Source organism: Strix uralensis, chromosome 11, assembly GCF_047716275.1.
Source record: "Strix uralensis isolate ZFMK-TIS-50842 chromosome 11, bStrUra1, whole genome shotgun sequence".
Classification (NCBI taxonomy): domain Eukaryota; kingdom Metazoa; phylum Chordata; class Aves; order Strigiformes; family Strigidae; genus Strix; species Strix uralensis.
The window spans coordinates 13,128,393-13,153,043 of record NC_133982.1 but is presented as its reverse complement, the minus strand read 5'-3'; the positions used below and the strand labels follow the sequence as shown (position 1 = coordinate 13,153,043).

The 24,651-nt window shown below is 50.3% G+C and overlaps 1 protein-coding gene across 2 annotated transcripts in view; it reads left to right on the top strand.

Moving 5' to 3' along the window:
• The first annotated feature begins 5,944 nt into the window (after positions 1-5,944).
• Positions 5,945-24,651, top strand: part of PLEKHO2 (pleckstrin homology domain containing O2) — a 29,455-nt gene continuing 10,748 nt past the window's right edge. For both annotated transcript variants that reach the window (XR_012630426.1, XM_074880526.1), the window contains exons 1-3: positions 5,945-6,150; positions 11,183-11,335; positions 17,959-18,075. Coding sequence is in view for 1 of the 2 variants with exons in the window: in XM_074880526.1 (XP_074736627.1) it covers positions 6,142-6,150; positions 11,183-11,335; positions 17,959-18,075 (279 nt within the window). In the remaining variant the exon portion in view is untranslated. The remainder of the gene's footprint in view (positions 6,151-11,182; positions 11,336-17,958; positions 18,076-24,651) is intronic.

Genomic DNA, 24,651 nt, shown 5'->3' with positions numbered 1-24,651 from the left:
ACAGCATGTTGGCCAAAATCCACATTCACAACAGAAACGGTGGCTCAGACTCAGCCACTGAGGTCTGTGCCCTCAAACCGGGGTCAAAGGAGGGCGGCATTGCTAGGACAGGAGCATAAATCCGAATATTGATTTAATCATAAATATTGATTTAACCCCTTTTGCTGCTTCCCTGTGCTCCCCACGTGCTCATTCAAATGACAGAAAACATTGTGTCAGACCACCTTCACGGTCACTCACTGTGCAAGTTATACGGTCACCAAAATCCGCGGGTCCCTGCGTGCTCAGGGATGGCTGGCATGTCCCTGGCTGCTCCCCTGCCAGCGTGCACAGAGGGAACCTGCCAGCCCCAGAGGTGGTGCTGGGCACCACCAGGAGAAGGATTTGGCCCCGGGAAGATGCAGGGTGGCAGGTAGGGATGGTGGCATTGGGATGGCAAGGAATGGCCTCAAGAGCAAGAGTGCACCTGGCAGCATCACTTTACCTGGGGCCATCAGTACTGCCAGTGCCAGATTACACCTGTTTGAGGGTTTGTTTCTTGCCGTAGCAAACAAAATCAGGTTCTGAGGATATTCTTGTATATATATATTCTTGTATATATATATTCTGAGGATATTCTTGTATATATATATATTTTATATATATTTTTTTATATATATTTTTTTTTTAATATAGAGATATATATCTCCCAGCAGCTCCAGGAGGACTCTGTTGACTGCATGCACTGCACAGAGGAAAGCTCGTGGCTGTGATGCACCCAGAGATGCTGCCTTACCCTAAACTCATGCAGAAAAATCCTTCCAGCACCTCCAGGGCTGCAGCCTTCCCATCTTGAAGTGGTGTGAGCAGGGCAGAGGTGTTTTGGGGAACTCCCCTGCTTAGATGAAGCAGGGAGCCAGCAGGAGATCAGAGCTGGCACACAGGATGCGATTCCCCCTGGACTCATCCCAGCTTGAAGGCCCAGCAAGCACTAACACTAACGAACAGTCAGTGTGTTTATATCCCACCTTCCTGCTGGAGTAGCCTTTTTTTGTCACTGCTGGAGATGTCAGTGAAGGCCAGGAATGGCGCAGAGCTGTTGGGAGAGCCCAAGGGTGACTGCCCTAGGCACGGGGCGATGGGGTGAGGGACATGGGAAGCTGCTCCGAGCCCATTTACAAAGGAATTGGGTTTAGTCTGCAGGACGTGGGGCACATCCCTGGCTTTGAAAGACCTGAGGATTAAAAGCATCATGGACAAGGACAGCCTTTCCAAACCACCTCCTATTCCAGCCCTGTGCTGTTCCCCTTCACCCCATGCAGCGGTGGAGCAGCAGAGCCACCCTGAGCCCTCACCCACCAGGGGTTTCACCCCTTCCCACCCATCCTGTCCACGCATGGACGTGGCCATCACTGGGACACCAGCAGCAATGTTTTGGAATCATCAGGGACCTCTTCCAGCTCTCACCCCTTGCCTTTTGGCAGAGCTTACTGCTAATGGCCAGTTAAAAGAGAAACGGAGAAGAAAGCACAAAGCGGCATTGCTCATTGTCCACTCGCCATCGTGCCACAGGGCTTGGCCACATTACGCCAACTCACTGCTGGTTTTAAGATAATTAAAACCATCCACCTTCCTCATTTTGCCCCAGCAGGTAACCTCCTCGCCCACAGTTTTGGATCTGTTTTGTTCCCGCTATGAGCTCAGGCTGAGGTTGCTGGCCTGCGGTGGCACGTCCAGACGTCCTCTGCAGCAAGGACTTCTTTTCCTTGCAAAACCAGAAAGATCAGCAAAGAGAGCACATGAGTTCTTGCAAGTGCTCACAGGCTGATGGCTTTGGCAGATAGCTGGGTCTTTTCTTTCAAGCATATAACTAAAATACAGAGCATGAGTGGCAGGAAAATCCAGGGTTGATTTGGACAGAAGCTTGGTCTGGTATCAGCCAAGAGGAAAATGGGTAAAACCAGGACCTCGTCAGGTCAGGAGCTACTGGCCAACCCCCAAACCAGGTGTGCTAACTCCAACTGCCCCACTGCAGCAAGGAGAATGGCTAGAAACACCATCCTTTCATGTGGCTTGTCCATAAAATGTAAGATTTAAGCCCAGAAAGCAGGTGGAGAGGTGAGGAGAGCCCTTCTTTCCACGCCAGCCCTGCATCTGCAGTCTCCCATCTCCTCCAGCCTTTGCTGCTGCTAATTCCTTGTGCTTCACCTGAGGATGGGGCCACCTCCCCATTTCTTGTCTGGCACAGGTAGTTTAGAGGATTTCACTCCACCTGAGGAGTGGTTTATCCCCACAAACCCACTGCAGCTGTGAGGATAAGGTGCCATGGGCTCTACTTGGCATCAAAAATTGGAATTCAGCCCTACCCTTGGACTCCATTCAGACCCAGCGCTTTCTCTGGGCCTCTTTATTTTAGCCTCAATTGGACAGATTAAATTAAGAACATCCGCATTAATTTGCTGTGCATGTGAAGGAGCTGAGGATTTCTCCTATAGCTGAGGGCAGGAGTCCTGTGGCTGCTCCAAGCCCAGCATTGGCTCCCAGCCTCACTGGTGTGTCCACCTTCTCCTCCAGATAACAGGGCAGTTGCAATAATGAGCCTCTGCCCTCCTAGCCCTGATCAAAGCATTTAATGAAGTCAGGCACTAATGAATTTGGCTTCACAGCACCCGGGAGATGGGTTATTGCCATTTGAGGTGGAGGGAAACCAAGGTGGGAGAAGGTGGAGTGAGTGGCTGACCCTGGGCATGAGGTACCTGGGACTGGGTGCAGGAGCTGGAGCTCCCTGCCTGGAGCAGGAAAGGACGGCAGGTAGACGGGAGGACGACCCCAGCTCTCTCATGTGGTGCCTGTGGCTGGAGAGACAGGTTTGCCCATGTCTGAGAGGGCAGGGGGGGACTCTCCACCCTTCCCGCTCCCAACGCAGCCCCAAGGAGCTTTGAGGCAGCTGTGTCTCTGCGGCCAGAGCTCCCAACCCCTGGCACTGCTGTCCTCCTCTGCATCCTGCCCCCCAAGTTTTGCAAGACCCCAAACGCAGCCATCGAGGGGCAAAGCAGGAGGACTCACGGGTTCCCTTGCACACAAGCTTCCTTGGTTTTGTGACTCACCAGCCCAACCTCCTCGGTGTCACTCGTGACTCCGTTTCACTTTGCTGGAGCAGCATTGTACCATGTCTTATCAATGAAGAAGACAACGGTCTGGCAGCACATCCCACGCTAAAGGGGCAGCCCTATCCTGGCTGCAGGTCCATGCCTGACACCTCTTCCCACAGCATTTTTGGACCAGCCTCCATGTTCTTGTGCAACGACCATCCTCTTGCAGACGACAGGTCCCCCCGCAGCGGCTGCTCCTGAGTTCCTGCCGATGGGGTCACAGTGGCTCTCTCTGGATCTGCCTGCAAGGGGGAGGACAGCTGATAAATCACAAGGATGCAGCCTCCGTGTCGCATGGTCTTACAGCACACACGTCCTCACATGCACATTGATGGCATGCTAAAAATATTCTTCACTTTTTCACCCATTAAAATTTTCCAGGAGAGCCAGAACCACAGCCCACACCCTATTTGTAAAGCCAGAAGTTTCCCCTCACCTCTCCCAGCCCTGCTGGGAAAAGAGAGAATACTGAACAACATTTCTGGTACTCTGAGGGTTTTTTTGGTCATTTTAAAAGCCTGGCTAAAATATCACCTTTTTTCAATAGTTCATTTTGTGATGGCTGGCACCATCCTGGAGCCAAGCTCTGCACTGCTGTATCCTGCCTTGCTCTCATGCACCCACCAGAGAAGGCTGTGGGTGAGCTGGGATGCTCCCACTCCCCACCTGAAGCCCCATTTTGATGGCTTGGCAAATTAAACAAAGAAAATATGTTTTTAAGCCAGCTCCCACCTGGTGTTAGGCAGCAGAGAGCTAACCCTGGCTTGGTGACAGCTCTGACTGGCAACGGCCAACCATGATTTTCTGGTCAAATTTTTCAGAGGTGCCTGTTGTGCCAGGTAAAGGAGAAATCTGAAGAATGCTCACAACCCCCTGGCCACTGGCCAGGCCCCTCTGTGCCATTGCTGGCACTCACAGCAGCATTTTCTTTGCCCAGTTTGGCTCTCAGCCACAGAGGAGGAGCAGGGGAGGCCACAAAAGGTGTTTACACAACAAGGAGATCATCTCGGTGAGACCGGAGCCTTTGCCAAACCTGGAGCTAAGCTGATATGAAGGAGATGCCATCAGTGTGTTTTTGCTAATTATCACTAATAATTATTTGTGCGTAGTTGCTCTTAGGAGCTCCAGTCCTGGCTCAGCCCCTGCTGCTCTTGCAGCCCTGTGCAAGTGGAACAAACAGCGGGGTCTTGCCCCAAAACCCTGCAGATGAGAGGAGAGGGAGGGTGAGTGCAGTGCCTGGGCAATGCCCCAACTGTGGCGGTGGCCCTGATGCATCCCCCCCTCCCCATGCTGTCCTCTCCCCGCTCACACCAGTGACAGCCAATTACACCTCATCTGTCCTCCTTCCTCCTTTCGCTTTTCCGAGCGCATTCGGTGCTTCGGCCTCTTGTCAAAGCCCGGATTCATCGCAGCACATCTATTAGTGGCTTCCTCCCCCACCCCATGAGGGATGTCTTTCTGCTGACATGGCAATCATTTCCCTGTCAGCGCGCCTTGACAGCACCAGGATTTCTCATTTCAAATCCCGGTGTGTCCCAGGGTGATTCCCAGCTCCTCCATTAACCCCTGGCCCTGCAGGATGGGGGCGGCCAGCCCTGATGGATGCTCTGGTATCTCTTCCACCTCTGGTTAGTGAAAGCTGTCTCCTGTTTTTCTTCCCAGCACTTGCCATAGCTATGCAGAAGAGCATTTAACCTGGAGGTAACGGGTGTTGAGACTTCTCTTCTCCTTTCCTGCTTGTCTTCTCTGCTGAGAACAATGGAGGCAAGGTTTGCAGAGGGAGGTAACATCTTTTTTTAGACTGACTGAAATAATTAGAAGAAAAACCAGGCAGGCTGTTGGGTACATGAGCCCTCCAGCAGGCCTGAAATAGAAGCAGAAGTCTGCAAAGCTGAATACCAGTGGAGAACAATAGCTCTGAGCGTGACTAGTTGTGTTAACCAGTTCTGCCACCAAAGACCATTCCCCAGCTGTTTCCACATCACCCCGCTGCCAAAACCCACTGTCCTGAGACCACCCCACTGCCAGGAGTCACCGCTGGGGCCGAGGGAGCCACGCTGCCACGTGGACCTGAGCTTTGGGCGCTGCTCCAGATGGGCTTCACGATGCCCAGAGTGCCAAGACCGGCATCCCTTGCCTCTCTGCACCCTGTGCCCTCTCCTGCTGCTCCTGCGGCCTGATCTGACCCCAGCCCCAGGGACACTGTCCCACCCTGGATCCTGTCTGACCCCACAGACCCTGCCTGACCCTGGGGACCCTCCGATGCCAGAGACTCTGTCCTACCACGGGGGTCCAACCTGATCCCTGGGGACCCTCTCTGATACTGGAGACCCTCCGATTCCAGGGACACTGTCCTACCACGGGGGTCCAGCCTGATCTCTGGGGACCCTCTCTGATCCCTGGGGACCCTCTCTGATACTGGGGACCCTCCGATTCCAGGGACATTGTCCTACCACGGGGGTCCAGCCTGATCCCTGGGGACCTCCCCCACCCTCAAGCTCCTTGTCGCACCCCACCGACCCTGTTCCCCCGCCCCCGGAGTACCCTGTCCCACCCCCGGTCCATGTCCCACCCCGCAGCCACCTTCTGTCCCCCTGCTCATCCCACGGCCCCCCTCCCTTGGGCTCAATCCCACCCCCCCTTTCCCCCAGCCCCAGCCAGTCCCGGGTGCTCCCAGCCCCACGCCCGCGCCGGGGGGGGGGGGGGGGGGGGAGCCGGGGCCGGGCCAGGCGGCGGGGGGGGGCCGGGCCAGGCGGCGGCGGGGCCGGGGCCGGCGGCGGGGGCATCCCCGCCTCCTCGCTCGCAGCGCCGGAGCCGCCGGAAACCCGGCGTTACCGCTGCTGCTCCCCGAGAAGTTGGTGCGGAGGCGAGAGCCGTTGGGCCCGGCTCTGCTAAGCTCGGCTCGGCTAGGCTCGGCTCGGCATGCCCGCCCGTCCGGAGCCCAGCGGTGCAGCGGGGCGGCGGCGGAGCCCCTGAACGGGCGGCGAGGAGCGACCGGCCCCGGCCCGCCATGGAGCAAGTGAGTCCAACCGGGACCGGACCGGCCGGGATGGGGATGGGGAGACGGGGGGGACCCCCCGCGGCGGGGACAGGAGCCCCTCGCTGCCGCTGCCGGCCGAGAAGGGGGCGGAGGATCGCATCGGCCACTTTGGGCTCTTTTTGGGGGTTTCCGCCGGCGTTGGGACATCCCCGGCCCCGCTCCGCCCGGGTCCGGCAGCGGGGGGGCAGGACGGGGGGGGCAGAAATGAGACCCAGAGGATGGGGGTCCCTCCTCCCAAGCAGCCCCCCGTTGTCTTCCCCCCACCCCGGGGGTTGGAGCTGCCGGCAGTCGCTGGGGCAGAGCATCCCCTGAGCTCTTCGGGTTTTAAACTTTCTAACCGGCCGGGTGAGGCTGATGGGCAAATTCTGGCGCTGCCGGAGGACGAGTGCTGGCAGACTCGGGCTTGTTTAAATGCCACGCTTGCTCAGGCCACCTTGTGCTGACTCTTGCTGGGGTGTTGTACTTCCGTACTGGAGCTGGGCCCCGGTCAGACCGCAAGCTTGGCCATGTCCACATACCTAGCAGCCTTCTCCCAAGTCTGTCCTCCTCCTCCTCCTCCTCCGTCTCTGCCTGGGATGGGTTTAACTCGAAGGGCAGCCGTGCTTCTCCTTCACACGTAGGTTTTCGCGTCCCTGGGATCACACCCCAATAATCCATCCCTGTGCGGATTGATTAAGATGCCACAAATTTGTTAGCAAGTTAAACAGGTCGCTCTCTCCCTTCAGCTGGCTGCACAATTACTCCTGCTTCCTTTCCTTAAATGAGGTTTTGCTGCTCGTGCACAAAGAAAGCTCCTGGTAGGGTGGACTGACGGAGGACTTGTGATGCCGGTTGCTGTGGCTTGTCTCTCCCCCCCTCCTCCCCCCTTATTTCAGCTCCCAACGTTTTGTGGCAAGAATTAGAGCTTTTTTAAAACAGCAGGGAAACAGCAAAGCAGCCCAAGTTGGTAGCGACTGAGAGTTGTTATTATCCACCGGCATCCATGAAATTTATCCACAGCAGAGAAACTGCTTCCAGCTGGCGGCCGCTGGCCGAAGCGGCTTCGCACCTACCCCAGCATGGACCGACCGTCTCACCAGCCACTCTTTGTCAGCGATAAACGAACCCTTCAGTAATCGCTTGTGGGAGGGGGCGTCAGATGCAGTTCCCCAAGTTTCACGTGGATCTGAGCAGTTTATTTCCAATAAGATGGTTTTGTTCTCATGGGTCAGGGAGAAGTGGAAGTGCTGACAAGCCGGGCTTCGAAGATAACATGAAAAGAAAGAAAAAGTGTGGAGGTCTGGAGACACAGGTTGTCTCCTGGGAGGTATTCATCTGTGCCTGTGTGCGATAAATGAGCTGCTTGCTTTAAACGAAGTTAACTGTAGCTGGGCAAGACACTTCTGTGCTACTATATGTAGTTTGTAAAAGCACCACTGCGATTCAGCTGTTGGTTTGGGGGTTTTTTTGTTGAAAGACATGAAAAGTATGTGGGTTTGTGGGCCCTTAAAATACAGGGGCAGGGGAGGAGAGAAATAACTGCCTGTTAAATAAAAAGCTGTCCTGTCCCACTAATTTGGCACCTCTGCTGGGCTGCGAAACATGAGTGTAAACCAGGCTGGAAGAGTGAAACTCATGTTTCACTTCTAATGGCACTGTGATATAAACTGCAAAAATGGCTCGTATGGATTGGTTTTGGGAGTGATGCCTTTGGCATGAGCCAGCGATGGGATAACTCAGTTCTTCCATCATTTATGCTTGTTTGCTTGGCTGGTGCCAGTGGGTTTCTTCTCATGGATCTACACCAGCGTCAGGAATGAATCCAGCCCAAGAACATCCTGGAAAGAATATCTTAGTATTTCTTGCAGCAGGAATACCCACATAAAGCTGAATTAACAACAGCAACTCATCTCTTTGTGCCATGCTCTGGATTTAGTCATGAAATCACATGCAGAGCGCGCAGGGCAGACACAAAGTCCTGCTTTTGGTGCCTTTCCCTGGCTAACCTCCCCTCACTGATTCGGGGCAGGGTGGTGTAAAAATAATCCGCAAAAATGTCAGGCACCGTCTCCGAGACTCTTCTTGCTTTCACAGGAGCAAACGGTCAAGTTGCATCATCTGGTTTTTTACACCCTTAACCTGCAGGCGAGGGATTACAGCAATTGCACCCCCATTTTGCGATGTGCTGTGTGCGTGTAAGGGGGGAGCTGCTGACCCAGAGCCCCGGCAACTCGGGATCCCCCAGCACCACAGAGCGCAGGATCACATCCCTCACATCTATAGTGTAGTGGGGACCGGAGGAGGCAGCACCAGGCAGCTCAGGCTCAGGTGACTCCTGCGCAGTGCAGGAGGCAGAGCCCTTTGCTGGTGGCTGCTGTCATCTGCTGAGACCAGCACTCTCTGTCTCATCTCGCCTTCCCTCTCCTGGGCCGCTCGGAGTCATGGATCCTCCCTACAGATGCTCCCAGGTGCCAGCACAGCCAGGAAGTCCTGCCTAGTGTGGAGGGAGCCTCATGCATGGCTCCTTCCAGGGCTGGAGAGGGGCCTGGGGAGAGGGTGAGCTGCAAGGGCACCCTGCGATTCCATGGAGGGGAGGTACTGTCCCCAAAAGGCTGGCGAGCCCGCGGGAAGCAGGCAGGCAAGCAGGCAGCACAGGCTGCCAGATGAGCTCTGCCTTGTGCAGAAGTACAGGCATGAGCCCCAACTCCAACAGAAACGGTTACTGGGGCAGGTTGTTTTTTCAGAGGTTGATGTTAAGTGCTGCATCTTGACAGGGAGTACTTTTATATTAAAACCACAGGAGACAGGGTAGTTTTCACTCTGCAGAGCACTGGGAGAGGCCATGGATAGACATATTTGCCGTGTGATTTCAGAGAGCTTTTCTGCCAGGTAGGGTAAAAGAACAGCAAAAATTCATCTGCAAAGCAAAAGAAAACCTTAAAGAGTAAAACCATTTTGGCAGCTGTTGGTCTGGAGTCACTCAAATAAACTCTTCATACAGCTACATCCATGCAAAACTGCTACGAGGGAGGTTAAAGTCCCTGCCCAATTATCTAAAAATGACATCAAAAGGGTGCTCGATCAGGAAACCAGCAGGTCTATATTTGTGCAGCAATTGATGTTTGCTGAAGTCACAGATCACAACTGAATACAACTTCCTGGTAACCCAAAAAGTCAAGTTTAAAAAAACCCACGCAGTCCCCCTCGTTTCCCGGAAAACTTTTTCATGCTCTGTCATCCTGTATTGTGGCTGTTTCAGATGTGGCTCGGTACAATTGAAATAACTTCTACAAAGGGCGCCAAGGATGTTACAGGTTTCCGCCTGATTTTCTTTTATTTGAGATTTATTTGAGTTTCTTGTTCCCTGACTGCACCTGAGCCTACCTGCAAAGCCAAGCCTCTTCCTGACCTTAGTGGGGATCAGAATAAATGTGAGCACATGGGGTATTTAATCTGTTTTTCCTCTTTTTATGGGTGTGAGTTCACTCTTTAGAGTAGCAGCTCACCCTGATGGCAGCTACATGTTTGTTGGGGGTCTGGTGCATGAAAACAGGTTTGTTAGCAAGGCTCTCCTTCAAATTTTTGGAGCTCGTCCGTATGCACTCGCTCTGTCCTGGCCATGGGAGTGTCCAGCTCTGACTCCTTTCCATGCACATGGGATTTCCTCATGTTATGAAACATGATGTCTGAGCTCCAGCCACGCCGGTTTGTTTTGCTTGGGGTTTTTTGCCTACGAGAAAAGATTTTGTTCAGCAGCTAGTGAGGGCTATTTGGGGATGGTTGAGGCTCTGCCTTTGTCACACATCTTCTTTTTGTGCAAATGTGCTGCCTTTCTGCAGCAGGATTGCTGCTATTACAGATGGGGACATGGAGGAAACTGACTCTGGGGGGACAGTGGGGTTCTTGGGAGGAGGCTGGAGGATTTGGGGTTGGCCTCTCCTTACAAGTCACAAGGTTAGTGAGGTGCTTGCGTAAGGGGATTTGGCTCAGTGAGAGGTTCCCCTTGCCTTGTTCCAGGGAAGGAGGCTTATTGAGGGGTCCACGGGGTGTTGGGAGCAGCAGGGTGCTCCAAGGGAGGGGAAACAGGGATCCTGCCTTTGCAAAGGCTCTTCCAGCACACTGGAGAGGAGGAAGACTCTCATCTGTAACCCAGTCTGCTGGTGAAGGCAGTCAACTAATAAGCCTGACTACCCCTGCTCCCTGTCTTAGGTTTCCTCTCTCTGATGAGAATATTGATATTGGATATTTTGATGTTTTTTTCAAAGCAGGGAAGTTACACAAGGCCTGGTAAAAACTAGGCCTGGAAAGCCAGCAGCCTCCCAGTGCGGGATGCTGGGGCTCCCCGTGTTGCTGTGGGCGGGTGAGAGCAAGCTGTGACAAACAGTGAGGAGCTAAAGGCAGGACAGAAAAAAACCCACTCTTGGTGCTGCCTTCTCTGCTGGTCCTTCCCTCTGCCTACAAACCACGCAGAAGCCTGCAGTGAACATTTTAGTGCAGATGTGATGAAGTCCTGGCCCTTGTGCTGTGGATTTGCCCACAGGAGTTGGTTTGGGGGCAATGACCAAATGTAGAGACCTAGAGGAGAAGCTTGCAGAAGTGGCTGTGGGCTAAAATATGAGTGTTGCTACTGATGTCAGCAGCATCTGTCCTGCTGGGATTCATCAGAGAGCTGGAGGAGCAAAACGGAGAGGAGGGTGCTCGTTTTCAAGAAACAGTCAGTGCACAAACAAGCAGGGAGTGCCTCACCTCCACAGAGAGGGGAGCAGAGGAGCAAGGTGGACTTGCTGCCACCCCAGCAGTGTCCCCAGGGGTGGCCAGGGTCCATGCCCACACCCTGGTCTTGTAGCAGCTCTGGGGTAGGAGCTGGTTGAGTTTTCCTCTGGAACATGCCAGTCTTTTCCCTTGTGATGTGGTGGGGAGGGACCACATGTGGTGGGTGCTGAGGTCTTGTCTGGGAAGGCTTTCTGGTGACCTTCACTACATGGATGGAAAGTGCTTTTGGTGTAATTCCTTCTCCCTTCTCCCCTTGCAGGATACCAAGGAGGAGGTCTCAGAGAAACCAAAGTCTGCTCCGACCGCAGAGAAATACGGCTGGATTAAGAAAAGCAGTGGGGGGCTCCTAGGGTTGTGGAAGGATCGTTACATCCAGCTACGGAAAACACAGCTCGTGGTCTTTGAGGATGAGGTACGGTCGCAGCTAACGGCCTTGATTGAGGGGCAGGATCAGGGTCTTAGTGACACATATTACTGCGTTTTTCATTCTTCCCTCCAGCCCATTCCTTTCTCTAGGAAGGGTAAATGCTATAAAGAGACAGCTGCATTTTAGAGTATATTATATATCATAAATATCTTAGCCAGTAAACATTTTGACAGTGCCATTGCCAAAAAAAAAGGAAAAGGGGGCAGGACATCCTGTGAGAAGGCGAACAGAGCAAAGCTTTGGGCGGAAGCAGGATGTGTGCTATGCGATTTTGGCGTTTAAAGGATAAAACTGGATTGTAGCAGGCTGACTTCCCACCTGCCGCTTGAGGGAATGGCAGGCAACCCTGCAGCTGTTTGGCACCCCTCAAGCAGCTCAAATTGTTGCTAGCCAGACTCTTCAGGGTTTCGTTTAGCCACTGATGGACGCAGGGTGAGATCATGAGGCTTGCTGTCCTCCTTAAGCAGGGACACAGTCTGGATTTGGCTCATCTTTTCCCTTTACTTGAGCCAGTACTGAGCAAAAGACCCCTGGGAGCCTTCTCCTGGACATCCCTAGATAAATTGCATGCTTTAAGTTCATGGCCTCATTTAGAGCTGTTTCCAGTCAAATGAGAAATAAGAGCTAAGACGAATCTGTCCTGCATCTTCATGTGAGAAGAATGAGAAGTTCAGGGCTGGTCCTGCTGTGCTGCAAAGGAGGCTCTTTCCTGAGTTAGGCCCTTGGTTCCTGGGCTGGAAAGGGCTTCTGCAAGAGCAGAGTTTGCCCCAGAAGCTGGAAATTGTGCAGAGCACAAGCTACAACCAAGAGAGGTTTGAGATAGTAAGTCTAAGCCATGCTGGTATATGGTGGCTAGAACTTTGTGTGTGCATCAGGATGGAGGATTTCCGACTACATGGTCTGCACAAGGACTACGTGCCTGTACAGTGTCTGGCACAAGGGGATCTGGGTCATTCGTGGGCATCGGGATGATACAAAGCCAAAACCATGTAAAGCTTCATGTGCAGTGTGTCAAGGGAACAAAAATGGGGAAATGTTTCAGCAGCTGCATTGTTGCGATGGTTTCAGGAACAACAGGACTGACAAATGAGGAGTTTGGTTCTCTTTTTTAAAAAACATACTATTGCCTAATAAAGAAGATTTGTTATAAACAGTTTAGGTTAAAGGGTATTACCTCCTCCCATATGCTTCTGCTCTTCCCGAATCCCAAAGCTTTCTGGAGGCGTTTGTTCTTAGTTTTGAAATGTCATGAAGAGGGCAAGAATCATGAAATGAGAAGTCAATGTCAGGTGATGAGCAACTTGGAAGACAGGCAAAGAGGTGAGGGTTTCTCTTACACAGGGTCATGCAGCCTGGTCCTGCAAATAGTTGACTTTCTGCAGATTGCTTCCCAGTGCCCCGGACACCTGTTGACTCTAGTTGAAGCTTCAGGAACTCACAGATTCAAAATCTATAAATATGACGTAGGTTTTTTTAAAGGGCATGCCTTTAAAAATGAGATATATGGAGGCTTTCATTACCACAAGGGAAAAGGAGGCTTTTAAAGTAAGATTAATTTTCACAGACATTCAGAAGAAGGAAAAATCCCAATCATTTAAAGGGTTATTTTATTATCTCAACAAGGAAAATGGCATTTGTAACAACCAGGCATAATGTTTTCTGGTAGCCTGCCGATTGTGGTAACATCCTGTAATAAATTGCATCTGTAAGCTACAGTAGCTACAAGGTCCCATTATTGTAAATAAGGGATCATGTTAATATCTATAGGCTATTAAACTGGCTTACAGTGAAGTCAAATGTTTTAGGAGAGGAAATTGCTACAAAATTATCTGGGAGCACAATAGGATAGCATGTTATTGTGCAGACTTACTACAGGGCAGCTAAAGGAAATGGCAATTTTCTGCACTCAGGAGGGGTCCTGTTGCACAGAATTGAGGCAGTTCATGTTTATTACTGTATTTATCTTCCTTTAACGTGAGTTAGGGCAGTATTGCTGCCTCCATCTTACAATTGAGGAACTGAGTTTTTTGAGATGAGAAGGGCCTTGCCCAATGTCAAATGAGAGTCTGTGGTGCAGTTTGCTATGGTGGCTTTTATTTCTGGAGCTCCAGCTGCCATTTTCCCCACTGGACCTTCTCCACATACCTGCCCTGCTTTGTGTGACCCAGGAGACAGACCCAGCATCCCAGACCGTCCTCAGGCTGAAACATTTTACAATGGGATTGTTGAGTGCTTGCTGAATTGGGGCCCTAAAAAAAAAAAAAAAGGAGTTAAAGCCTCAGGTAACGGAAATACAAGCATCTTTCTGTATGTATCCTAAGTTAGACCTACATGGGTTAAATGGGAGGGAGGTCAGCTTCAGTGTGGGAGGGCAGGTTTAGAGGCTGAGTATTTCAACTGGTCTGAGCCCATCAGATTTCCAGGAACTGAGCTAGTGACTTGGACAAATTGTGCTTTTATCAGTCCCTCATGTGTTCGAGCCCTTCATGAAGAGGTGCTAATATTGCCTTTAGCAGTTGTCTCATATGCAGGCACGCTTGTTTATGCAATTGCATGAGGCTGGCTGCACTCGTAGCTGAGGTCTGTGTGTGCAAAACAAAAGCAGAGGGGATGGCCAACTCAAGATGCAGGCAATAACATTGTACCGTGTCACCGGAAAGTACAGTCTGAGCAAAACACAAATACTGTATTTATCATCATCAATAGTAATCTCCTGGAATGTGCTCTTGACCTGCCCTGGGAGTGTGTTTCCTATGCTGCATCTGTTAGTCAGGCTTTTGGTTTGGTTTAAAGCGGAGCTGCCTCCTGAAGGCAAATTGCAAATGGTATTGTATTACCTGGAGCAGATGCGGGGTGAAAGTCATCCCACCGGGCTTCAGGTTTCTTTGAGCGGATGTAAAATGAAGGGAGATGGATTTCTTGTTACCTGCCGTGCCTCCATCTACAGCACCCTACATCTGTACCCTCACGTAAATGAAGACTCAGTTAAACAAGATGTTTGTATGATATTACATACCCAAATGTCAGGAAAGGAGGCACTGATGCAAATACGTACAGCTCTGGGGTGCTCAGATCCTGAGAAACTACCTGGAAATTTCAAGGAAGTCAGGTTGTGTGCAGGCCCATGTGGAACCAAGCAGGTTGTTTTCTAATGGGGTTTCTTGTCTTCTTGTCTCTGCATATTCTTGCCAGAATAAAAATTAAGCCTTGCAAAACCACAGAGAGCATCTGAGGAACAGGCAATCCTATGCAGAGAGACTACAAAGATCAGTATCATCACTCCATGAATTAGAGAGCATCAGTCTTGGGTTTGGGTTTTTTTCCCCTAAACAGAGCAGCTAGTGGTTAGAGGTGTTTTTCTGTTGTTTGGGGTTTTTTTAAAGTGTATTATTTGATAGGGAAAAAACCTACTAGACAAAGAATCTTCTAGAGACCAGAGGATCCACTCAGCATTTAATAGTCATGCAGTTAATATCTGCGTTTTGCCCCTAGTAAAATGATAGCAATATATGCCCAAAAGTGATTTATTAAAATGCTTTGAGGCCCTTAGAGAAGTAAATTATTATTTCAGGCAGTCTAGATATTGTACATTGAATGGAGGGTCACACCCATGAACGTGTGTCAGTGAAGAGGTCTTTGTGGGAAATTATACCTTCATATAAATAAAAATTTCAGTGGGTCTTTTTTCCCCTTTTTGTCAACTTTTCATTAAGGAAATTGCCAAGCATGATTCTTTGGTTAAGTACATGCATTAATATGTTTAGGGGTTCAGTATTTTTCTTCTTAAGGGCTAAGCTTACAGACACGTATGTGTTGAAGTCACAGCATCTGCTCCATGAATAGCTAACGGAATGGGTTAAATCGTGAATGTAGGGGTTTCTGTACCAGGATTTTAAGAGTCCTGTTGATTGTCCCTTACAGCAAGCACAAAAACAATTTAAAAAACAAGCCCTAAAATCTATAGAGGAAAAGAGAAAGGTGGCCTGAAGGGAATTCCCTGCTTTGATCAAGTGCAGCACCGTGGGACAGCCCTGCGAGCTGTGTGCTGCAGGGAGGTTGTGACCACTGAGTGAGGACTCAACCTTTGTGTCTCGGGAGGATGTGAAAGGCTTGCTTTAACTTCTCCGGGACACTAGAGACCAAATGGAGCGGGAGCTTGTCCAGAACATGTGTCTGACACCCGTGTGTCGGGGCAGGACTTGCAAGCGATCTTGTCTCTGTGTGATGCTGAGTATCCTCCAGGTCCCAGGAGGTTGAAGGGACCTGGAGACCTGTGGCAGGGTCAGGTCTTTTGCTCTTTATCTTAGTGGTGCAGGACAAACATAAAGGATCTCTTTGTGACCCAGGTAGGCTCACAGAGAGAGGATGGCTGCTTGCCAAAGGTAAAACAGAGACAAAAGCCCATTCTGGCGCTCCCTGAACTCAGATGCTTTTTCTTTGCTCTCAGACATGGAGTTTTCTTATTTCTCTGGCTGCTTTCTTCTCCACCTTCCCTGAAGAGGATAACTTACTCGAGAAGTTCAGGTCTCTGAGATGAAGGAGCCATAGCTCACACAGTCAAGCCAGTGCCCCTGAGAGGCAGGGTCCTGCATGTCCCCATCCTTGCCGCCCTTGTTCCCTGGCCAGGCCAGAGTCCCCAAAGCCTCCCCAGGGAGGAGGGGGGCAGCAGGGAGGCAAGAAGCGATCTCATGGCAAAACCACAGCTCTCTGCCCTGCCAAGTCCTTCCTGTCCCCCAGCTCGGCGCTCCACTGTTCTTAGGAAGTGGAGGATGGCTTGCACGGGATCGGAGGGAAGGTTCCCCTCCAAGAGGCAGGGAGGGTGGTGTGGACAAGGAGGGTGACACAGAGCCACTGGGCTCTGCTGGGGACAGAGCTGCTCTCGAGAGCAGGGAGGGTGGGCAGGAATCTTCATGCTGGTCTCCTGCCAGAGCACTGCCAAGCCGCCTACGTCCCGAGCCCAGCAAACTTTCACGTCGGAGCTGGTAACCGCACCGGCCGTGCGGCAGGGCTGTGATGTGGGCGGTCGTCCACCAAAGGCCGGGATGAGATCACCCATCCCCGAGGCATATATTCCTGACCTCACCCTTCTCTGTCATTTGTTGGCCGCTGAGGGGTTATTATTTCCATCCCTGTCCTTTTGCAGTGACATTGCGATACCAGGATTGCAGCAGGAGCCTTGTGCCTTCAAAGGGCTCAGTAATGTCAGCAGGTTTTAGGTTTGGGCTGGATTAATCTCCTCCTCCTCCTAGTATACATTTTCCCAGTTCTCTGGTCATGTTCACCTACTCAGTGTTAAATGAAATAAACAGTAATGTCATTAGAATAATAAACCTAAATTAGATCCAGACATCCCTCAGTGGCTCAGAACTGGCTCTGTGTACCGGCATCAGCTCTGCCGGGCCCCCATCCCCAGATAGGAGCGATAAAAAAACCTAAACACAGCCTGAGCTCTGCACAGCGACTTAAATGTCAAGTGGTAAAGGGAGGAAATTCCCTGCAGCCCACTTCCCTCTGAACTCTCCATTCCCTGCCTCCAGCCACGCAGCAGCTTCCTGGCTACGACACATTTCCTCATCCCACAACCCCTCTCCGCTACAGGAATTCCTAAATACAAACTCATAGGGGTACAAGGAGCTGCCTTGGGAGCGGAGCCTGAGCTGAGGATGATCATGGCCAGTAGTTTTAATTCAGGATGGTAATAGAGAGGTTCATGAGGTGTGCTGACTGTAGCACTTCACCGGCAAGAAGTGCTCTGCGATTCTCAGTGCTTATTTGTGTAATGCTTAGCAAAAGGGAGCTTTGGTCTCTTCTGGGCTACTCAGACATGAAGAATATTATCTGCCCAGCGTTACGCTGCGATTCCTATTAGGGATGGTGCTCCGCAGCTGAACTGCGCCACGCACCACGTGTGGAATTTTAGTTATGTTACTGGGAGAAATGAGCCAAGATCGTGGCCGGCAGTCATCAGTGGAGATACACTAGAGATAAATATTCCCCACTGAGATGCTGGCCCTGACAGTTTTGCTGGCTGTATGGGACCATATTTCCAATCCTAAGCATTTTGACAGCTCAGAGTGTGGCTGCAAGAGCAGTGTGTCCCAGTCGCACGTGGCTCCTGCTGACCTTTATGATGTGAGGACCAGCCTGCCCCAGCTCAGCGTGGTGGCAGGGCTCCCCTCTTATCTCTGCTCTGCCTCAGGCTTCCTGGGGGGCTGCTTGGACCATCACAGTGCTTGTGTCATCTTCCCTGTGAAAAAGCAGAATAACGTCTCCTGCGTTCATTGTGGGGAGGAGGTAGAGGCGCTTCTGGCTGCAGATCCCTGGATGAGGCCAACAGAGATGTCAGAAGCTGGTGTTACTGTCCACAACATGTTATTTGCTCAGTCGCCGTGGACCACTAGCCACAAATCGGCCTGTAGCTTAAAGACTAGGGTGTTTTCTTAGTGAGATGCCAGCCTGATTCATGGGGGGTTGCTGCCTGCATGCAGGTTATTTTTAAGGCAGAAGAGCTTTTAGACAGATGCAAGGGGAAGACATGCAGAGTTTGATGGTATATGATTGATTTCAATGCCTCCTATTCATAATAATGTTTCATTCCCTCTCTGCAGGATGAACAGAAGTGCATAGAAACAGTGGAACTGGAGAGTTATGACAAGTGCCAGGAACTGCGTGCGCTACTAAAAAAGAAAAACCGTTTCATTTTAATCCACTCCCCGGGTAAGAAGGTAGGATTGTCTTTCTCATCACCCTCAAGTCTGCTAACCCCAAAATGAGTTCCCAAGCACCTGTGCCCAAAGTAGATGAAAGGCTCTGAGATTTAGTTCTTTGGCAGTTGGAATAAGTGACCTATAGCTGTAAATGGTCTACAGTGTGTAAGGAGGAATGCTGCTGTGTTGTAGACTTTCTTTTTGTCATGGGGAAAGGGTGTCCCTGTGACTCCACCTTTTCCCCTTGATATTTTTTCTGCCTTATCATTTTCTGTCTTCCAGTACTCCCTTAGCAGTGGAGAATGACCATTCCCTGTGGTTCCCCCATGTGCTCTGGGACAGGAAGTGTCCCTGTCCCAGCTGTACATGCTGCAGCTTTGCCCAAGTTCCAGTGAAATCAATGACCCTGATCCATGTACTGAGACAGTTCCTGGAGCCGGAACCGTTGATCTGAGACTCCAGTGCAAAGTTATTAGCAGCCAAACAGTTCCTAGGAGAAAAGATTTATTTTGCAGAATTCATGAAACTCTACATCTTTAGCTTCCTGCGCAGCATCTGGTTAGATCCAGAACGTAACAACCAGGCTGACGTTGCAAAGAAGCTATACATCCATCTCAGCACTGACTGTATGCAAGGACACTCTTCCCTTACTTCCTAGCTCCATCATCACTACACATCTCTGGAAGTTCTCCTTAGTTCCTACTTACATGCTATCCATTTCAGCATCTTTATGGGCTAGGATGCTTCTGTTGTTGCTTTGAGGTGTCACGCCTTGACTTACTTTTAATTTCAATGTGATTTTATTGGCCTAAGAGATGTTATGAAATCTCCCCATGCAAATCTGATAGGTTGTGAGGGACAAAACATATTCTATTTCCATAAGAATGTGAACAGGCAAAAAAACAACTTGCCTGCATTCCCCCATCACCATTTTGTTTAAATAAATGGAGATTGTTTAGTCCTTGTTGTCATTGTTGCTTATTCTTTCACTCCAGTCACTTAGTGTTTATTAGTATAATAAGACCTCAGCTGAGTTCAGAGCATCATTGTGCTAAACTTCATTCAGAACAACAAAACAAGGACTGTCCTGACCCAAAACATTCACATGGACCAGGGTGGGGGTGGAGAGAGAAGGTGAATCATGTTTTGCAAGTAGGCGCAGTCTGTATTGGGGAGAAGAGTCACATTAAGCACCATGCACCAAAATGATGGTAGCCTGGAAATTTGCACCCTGGTAGCCTGGAAATTTGCGTTTGTTTTGTAACGGGATTAATCAGAAATAATGTCAATTTTAGATCAAAAGTGGCTAACCCTGGCAGGCTTGGTGTGTTTTCTAGAGCTAATAACTACAAGTGCACACCTATTCCCAGGGAGGCAAATAAAAGCCTGTGTGGTGAGATGGGCGGCATAGTAGGAATTATTATTATCTGCAAGTAGAGAGAAGTATGTAATAGCTGCATACATCTCTGCACTGCTGCATGAATCAACACAGGGTGTGAGACCTGTTCCTAAAATTTTCATTTCTTGTTACAAGAAAGATATGCCCAAACTGTGCCCCGAAAGGGTAACTTCATCCTTTTGGCATGCTGGCAAGTTTACAGCTCCGCTGTTTTTCATGCCACTGATTAAATGGCGACCTAGATAGAGGCTACTTTTTATAAGGCTCTTTTGGTGAAAGGAAGGGCTTTTATAAATGAAAAGTTCCCTGTTTGTAGCTCCCCTCCCACCCTCCTTTTGGCTGGGAATCTGGTGAGGGTGTTGACACACAACATACTTTGGCAGATGTTAGAACAGGCTTCAATTAGGAGGCCAATGTACACAACTGTCCTTCTTCTGTTTTGAAATTGCAGCTGTGGCGATATATATCAGCTAAACATTTTCCATTTGGGAGGCTTGCTGCCATCCACAGTTTAAAATCACCCTGTGAGCTGCCTTGCCAAGCCCTGCCAGATCTTGCTAAGTTTTATTTGCCCCCTCTCCTGAGCACAATGCTGAGGAATGCAGAAAGCCAGTGAGTTTGTGGGAATTATGAACAAGCTAGGAAAGATAATTTCTGTTTCAGTGCACAAATAGGAGTTTCCTTGTTGAAAACAGGGAGTCCAGTCTAGCTGTAGGGGAATCCCAGTTTAAATCTTGCTTCGGATATTACTGAAGAGCAGAGGACATGAATCAGTCAGTTAAAACTACTCTGCAGCTAGAGTTTCACCCAGATAAATAAGTTGCCTTGCTAAACACTTGTCTTTGATGGATGTACCCCAGATTCTGCTTGCCCTGTTCATAAGGATGACATTTTTGTTAAGCTGTGACAATATGAGCATGTCACATGCCTGCACTGGTGCAGAGCTGAAACAAAGTGCTGCTGGAAGTGTGCAAAAGACCCCTTCTGCTTAGAAATCTCAAATGCTTCGTTCCACCCACAGCAATTAAATGAAAACTGTTGGAGGCAGAGAGCTGAGCTTGTAAGAAAGGGCAGCAGCCTTGGCCTGGAGACTTTAAAATGTACTCATGATGCAAAAAGCAGTGTAAATGATGCTTGGTGTAAACTGCTTAGAGACTACAGAGATTGGCACAAGTCTGGTATTCAGCAGGTCTGAAAGCCTTCAGCTGCAGAGAAGTCTTAAGAATAGGAAGAAAGAGGGTGGCAGTAAGGGAAAGAGTCCACGAGCAAGCACTGTGGCTCCCCACGCATCCTTTCCTAGCATGGCCAGGCACAAATTCTGCACCTGTGGTCAGGGGTGGAAATTTCCATTGTTTATTTTTCCCTTAGTCGACTCTGGAGCTACCTGCAGCTGCCTTCACCAGGCGCCCAGCCTGGAAGCTGCAGTAGATCTCAGCGAGGCACGTTTGCCCTGTGCATGGAGGAGTCTGCTCCTGGGATCTGCCAGTTTGGCAGCAATGCTGCATTATTCCCAAGGATGAGGTAGCATTTGGTTCAGCTGCAGAAAACCACAAGAATCTCCTAACTGACAGTCCCTTGGCTTCCACTTTTCCCTCCATGATCTAACCTGACAAAGGCATGTAGAAGAAGGCAGGAGATGACCTCACATCTGGCAGATAGACTCCTGGTAGTTTAAGAGGTTACTGACCCAGCTCTGCTCCGGCTTCTGCTGGAGGTGACCACCCTGTACCAAAAGTCAGCAGAAGGGAACACATTCCCATGCCTAAACCAGCAGTTCACCAGCGGTTCAGAGTCCAGTTTAGCCCTGCCCCACTAAACTGAAGCCAGCATCTGGCTTTGCCCTGAAACAGCTGAGGAGCAAGCACAGGTTTCTGTCGCCCACCTCTGCTGCAGACCAGCAGCAGCTAGCAGAATTGCTCAGCAAAGAGCTAGTGTTGGTCAAGGTCTTAAACTGCAGCTATACAGTTCTCCAGAGCTTGTCTGTTAAATCATTTAGCACAGGTACCACAGACTGACCCCAGGAACACCTCTCTTTCCTGGAAAGCAGGATCAGCATAGCCATAAGAGTGCCACTGCTTGAAGAGACTGATGTCTCTGAGAAGACATGGGGCAATCAGGGAGACTGTGCTCGCTGCCGTCACGGACAGTGACCCGTGTGTGAGCCTCTTGTTGCATGACATCTAGCCAGTGATTCAGCAGAGGCTGACTGGCCGTGCTGTGCTCTGAGTTAACTGACAGTAAATTGCGTAGTCTGTATTCATGGCTTACAATGGTCACTATCACATTGGGTTTAGCCATGACAGCTTTTCCTGGCACACCAGCCTGTTGTTTATGGTATGAATCAGTCTCAGCTGGCTTAGCAAGAAGGAGAGCAAATGTGTTACCCTGCCTGCTGCCCTCTTATATTGGTGTCACTGACTCTCTACTTTAAATTGCTGTTGGAGAACAGACCCTGCTTAACGTTTTGTGGGGAGTATCCATCTTCAGATGCATCCTCTGATACCTGTCAATACTCAAATGAGTAAAAATACAGACAAGATAAGTTCATTTGCTCCTTGTTTGTAGAGGACCTGGGGGGTCTCAGACTAGTGTACAGAGCCCCAGCGCCAGGCAGGACTGAGACCAACTCCTCCAGCTCCTTCCTGCCTCTCTTCTGCAGCCATCTGCTTTATAGAGAGCGTGCACCCCGCTTTGGGTTAGCCTCCTCTCCCCAGTGCCGTGACTGAGGACACAAGCCACAGATGGATGCAGACAGACAAGGGACTGCAAGGCAGCAAAGAGCCTGGCTGGCAGCATCCAGAGCACCAGCCTCAGAGCCCCAGCAGCCTGACACTTCCTGGGTGTCTGTGGGTATTGTTCTAAAAAGGAGAAAAAAGTTTTCAAAGAAAGATGACTGGGCATACTGGGAGGAACCTGCTGCAAGCCTTGAGGCTGACTCTGTGTCACAGCCCCAGGGACGTGCACAAGCGGGGAGCAGGGCTGCAGCAGCAAGAGTCTGACACTGCCTGTGCTGCCCCATCGCAGCAGGGAGCAGAGTCCCATGCAGAGCTGCTTGTCCTCCCTCGCCCAGCCCTTCGGGAAACTGGAGGGCTCCTTCTGCTGATGCCTTGAGAGCATCTTTCCACGAGTCCCTTTCCCTCCCCATCCATTTTGTCTGCGTTTGGTGGCCGTGGCGGTTGGTCAGCGTTGCACTGTGCGGCAGAGGGTTGCGTGCTGGAGGGACATCCTAGCTTCTCATTAATGATGAACCATCCCCCCAAGGCTTTTCGTTCTGCCCTGCCACAGGGTTGCTGACACCAGCGCTTAGTCACAGTCTCAGCTCCAGGAGGCTGGAGGCTTTTGTCGAGAATGAGACACAGAAAGTGGCATTAGAAGAGGAAGCTTGAAGTGAGGTGGGAATCCTTCCCTTGAACAACATGTACGGAGATTTCTAAACCCTGGTGCAGGCTGCCAGGTCTTTGCCAGGCAGTGCAGCAGCTCAGCTGCTCACAAGTAGAGCTTTCTCATAAGCTTTTATAATCACAAAGCTTTGGGGCAAAATCGTTTCCAAACAAAAAAAGTTTTTAAGCACACACAAAAAACAGGCCTGCTTGGACTAAACCAAAATCTGGCTGTCACTCTGTTTTGGAGCCTTGCCTTCCCTTAGGTTCCCTGGTTAGCGTGGCCCTTCTGTGCCCCAGACAAAGGGCTCTTTTTCCAGAGGGCTGTGGTTCAGGCCCTAACCTCTCAGAGCTCTGAGGAAGACATGTGGTCTCATCACCTTATGTGCAAACTAATCAAATAAATAATCTTTCCCCAAATTGCTTCTTAACTCCCTGATTGCTGTGCTGGTTGTGAGGGTCTCGCGCTTGGTTGCTGTGATGTGCAGATGTAAAACCGTGGCACTGGAGAGAGGAATAAATGCAGAAGGGAAGGGCAGTCGGTTTCTAGCTAAACAGCAGGAGTGGGCGTAATCAGATCAGGCTTTAGTTCTGCAGAATTTCTGATGGTACCTTCAGAAGTTGCTGAGACCCAAAACTGCTCTGTTGTGCCATAACCAAACCAGGGAGCTGCTAAGAGCATTTGACTGTCAGTCACCATTAGCTGGAGTCATCCTCGTTTTATATAGTCCCTGTTTTATATAGACACTGCTGCGATTTCAGAATGTGGGGCCTCATTTATAAAAAGGCTGGGACTACAACTGCTCTTGAAGGCAATGGGAAGGTGCAGAATACCTATAGGATGTTAAATACCCAAAAAAAACCTATTCCAAACAAGACCCCACTAATATGTGTTTTAGATGAGCCTCTCTGTAGCTCACTTCCCCACCTGTAAGAGGTGGATAATTTCAGTTGCTCTGAAAAGCAATTTGTGAAGCCCCCAGATACTGTAGTGATAAGCAGCAATGAAAAGATTGTCAGGGGAATCAGTAATTCTGTTTTCAGGGCAGGGCTTGTGCAGAGTGCAATCAATAAGACATATTGACCCATGAGGATAAAATACACAATGGGATAGCTCAGTAAGAAGGTCTGCCCCTGTCATTAGGGATGGTGCTAGGAGGAACATGCACAGCAGGCTGAGTTAGACCTGCCCCAGCAACGTTGGGATTGTCTCATTTTTAAGTGCTTGGTTTTGCAACTTTGATGATGTTCTTCAGCACAAGAGTATTTCTGTGTGCTTGTGCAGTGCAGATTAGGGCACTGCGTCAGTGCTATCTGGATCCAAGCCGGTCTGCCATAGAGCCACCTCTAATGTGAAGACAACATTTCTCTCACCTGAAGTGTACATTGGGGCAAAGCTACATAATACTGGTGAGGCGCTCAGAGAACACAGCAGTGAAAGAAATAACACCCTACCTACTGCTCGTGCTGTGGTCAGGAAGAGATTTGAAACACTGAGCACAGCCATGGCACTGCCCTGGAGGAAGGGGAGAGCTGTCTGGCTGGAGGACAGGCCATACAATCACCCATCACCCCCTCATTTGTGTCCCGTTCTTCTTGCCAGCTCCCTCTTGTATGGCCGACTCTTCCCTTCTTCTTAGGACAGCTGTTCAAACCCCAGAAAGCGTACGTCTGTAGCATTCACTGCTGTATTTCTTCATATGCAAGCAGAAAAAGATGTGGTTAATTTTTCACTTTGTTGCCCTTATGCCTCACGTCAGTGCTCAGCTGAATCGGGGTTAGCGCAGCCAAGGCCAGAGCCCCAGATTCCCGTCT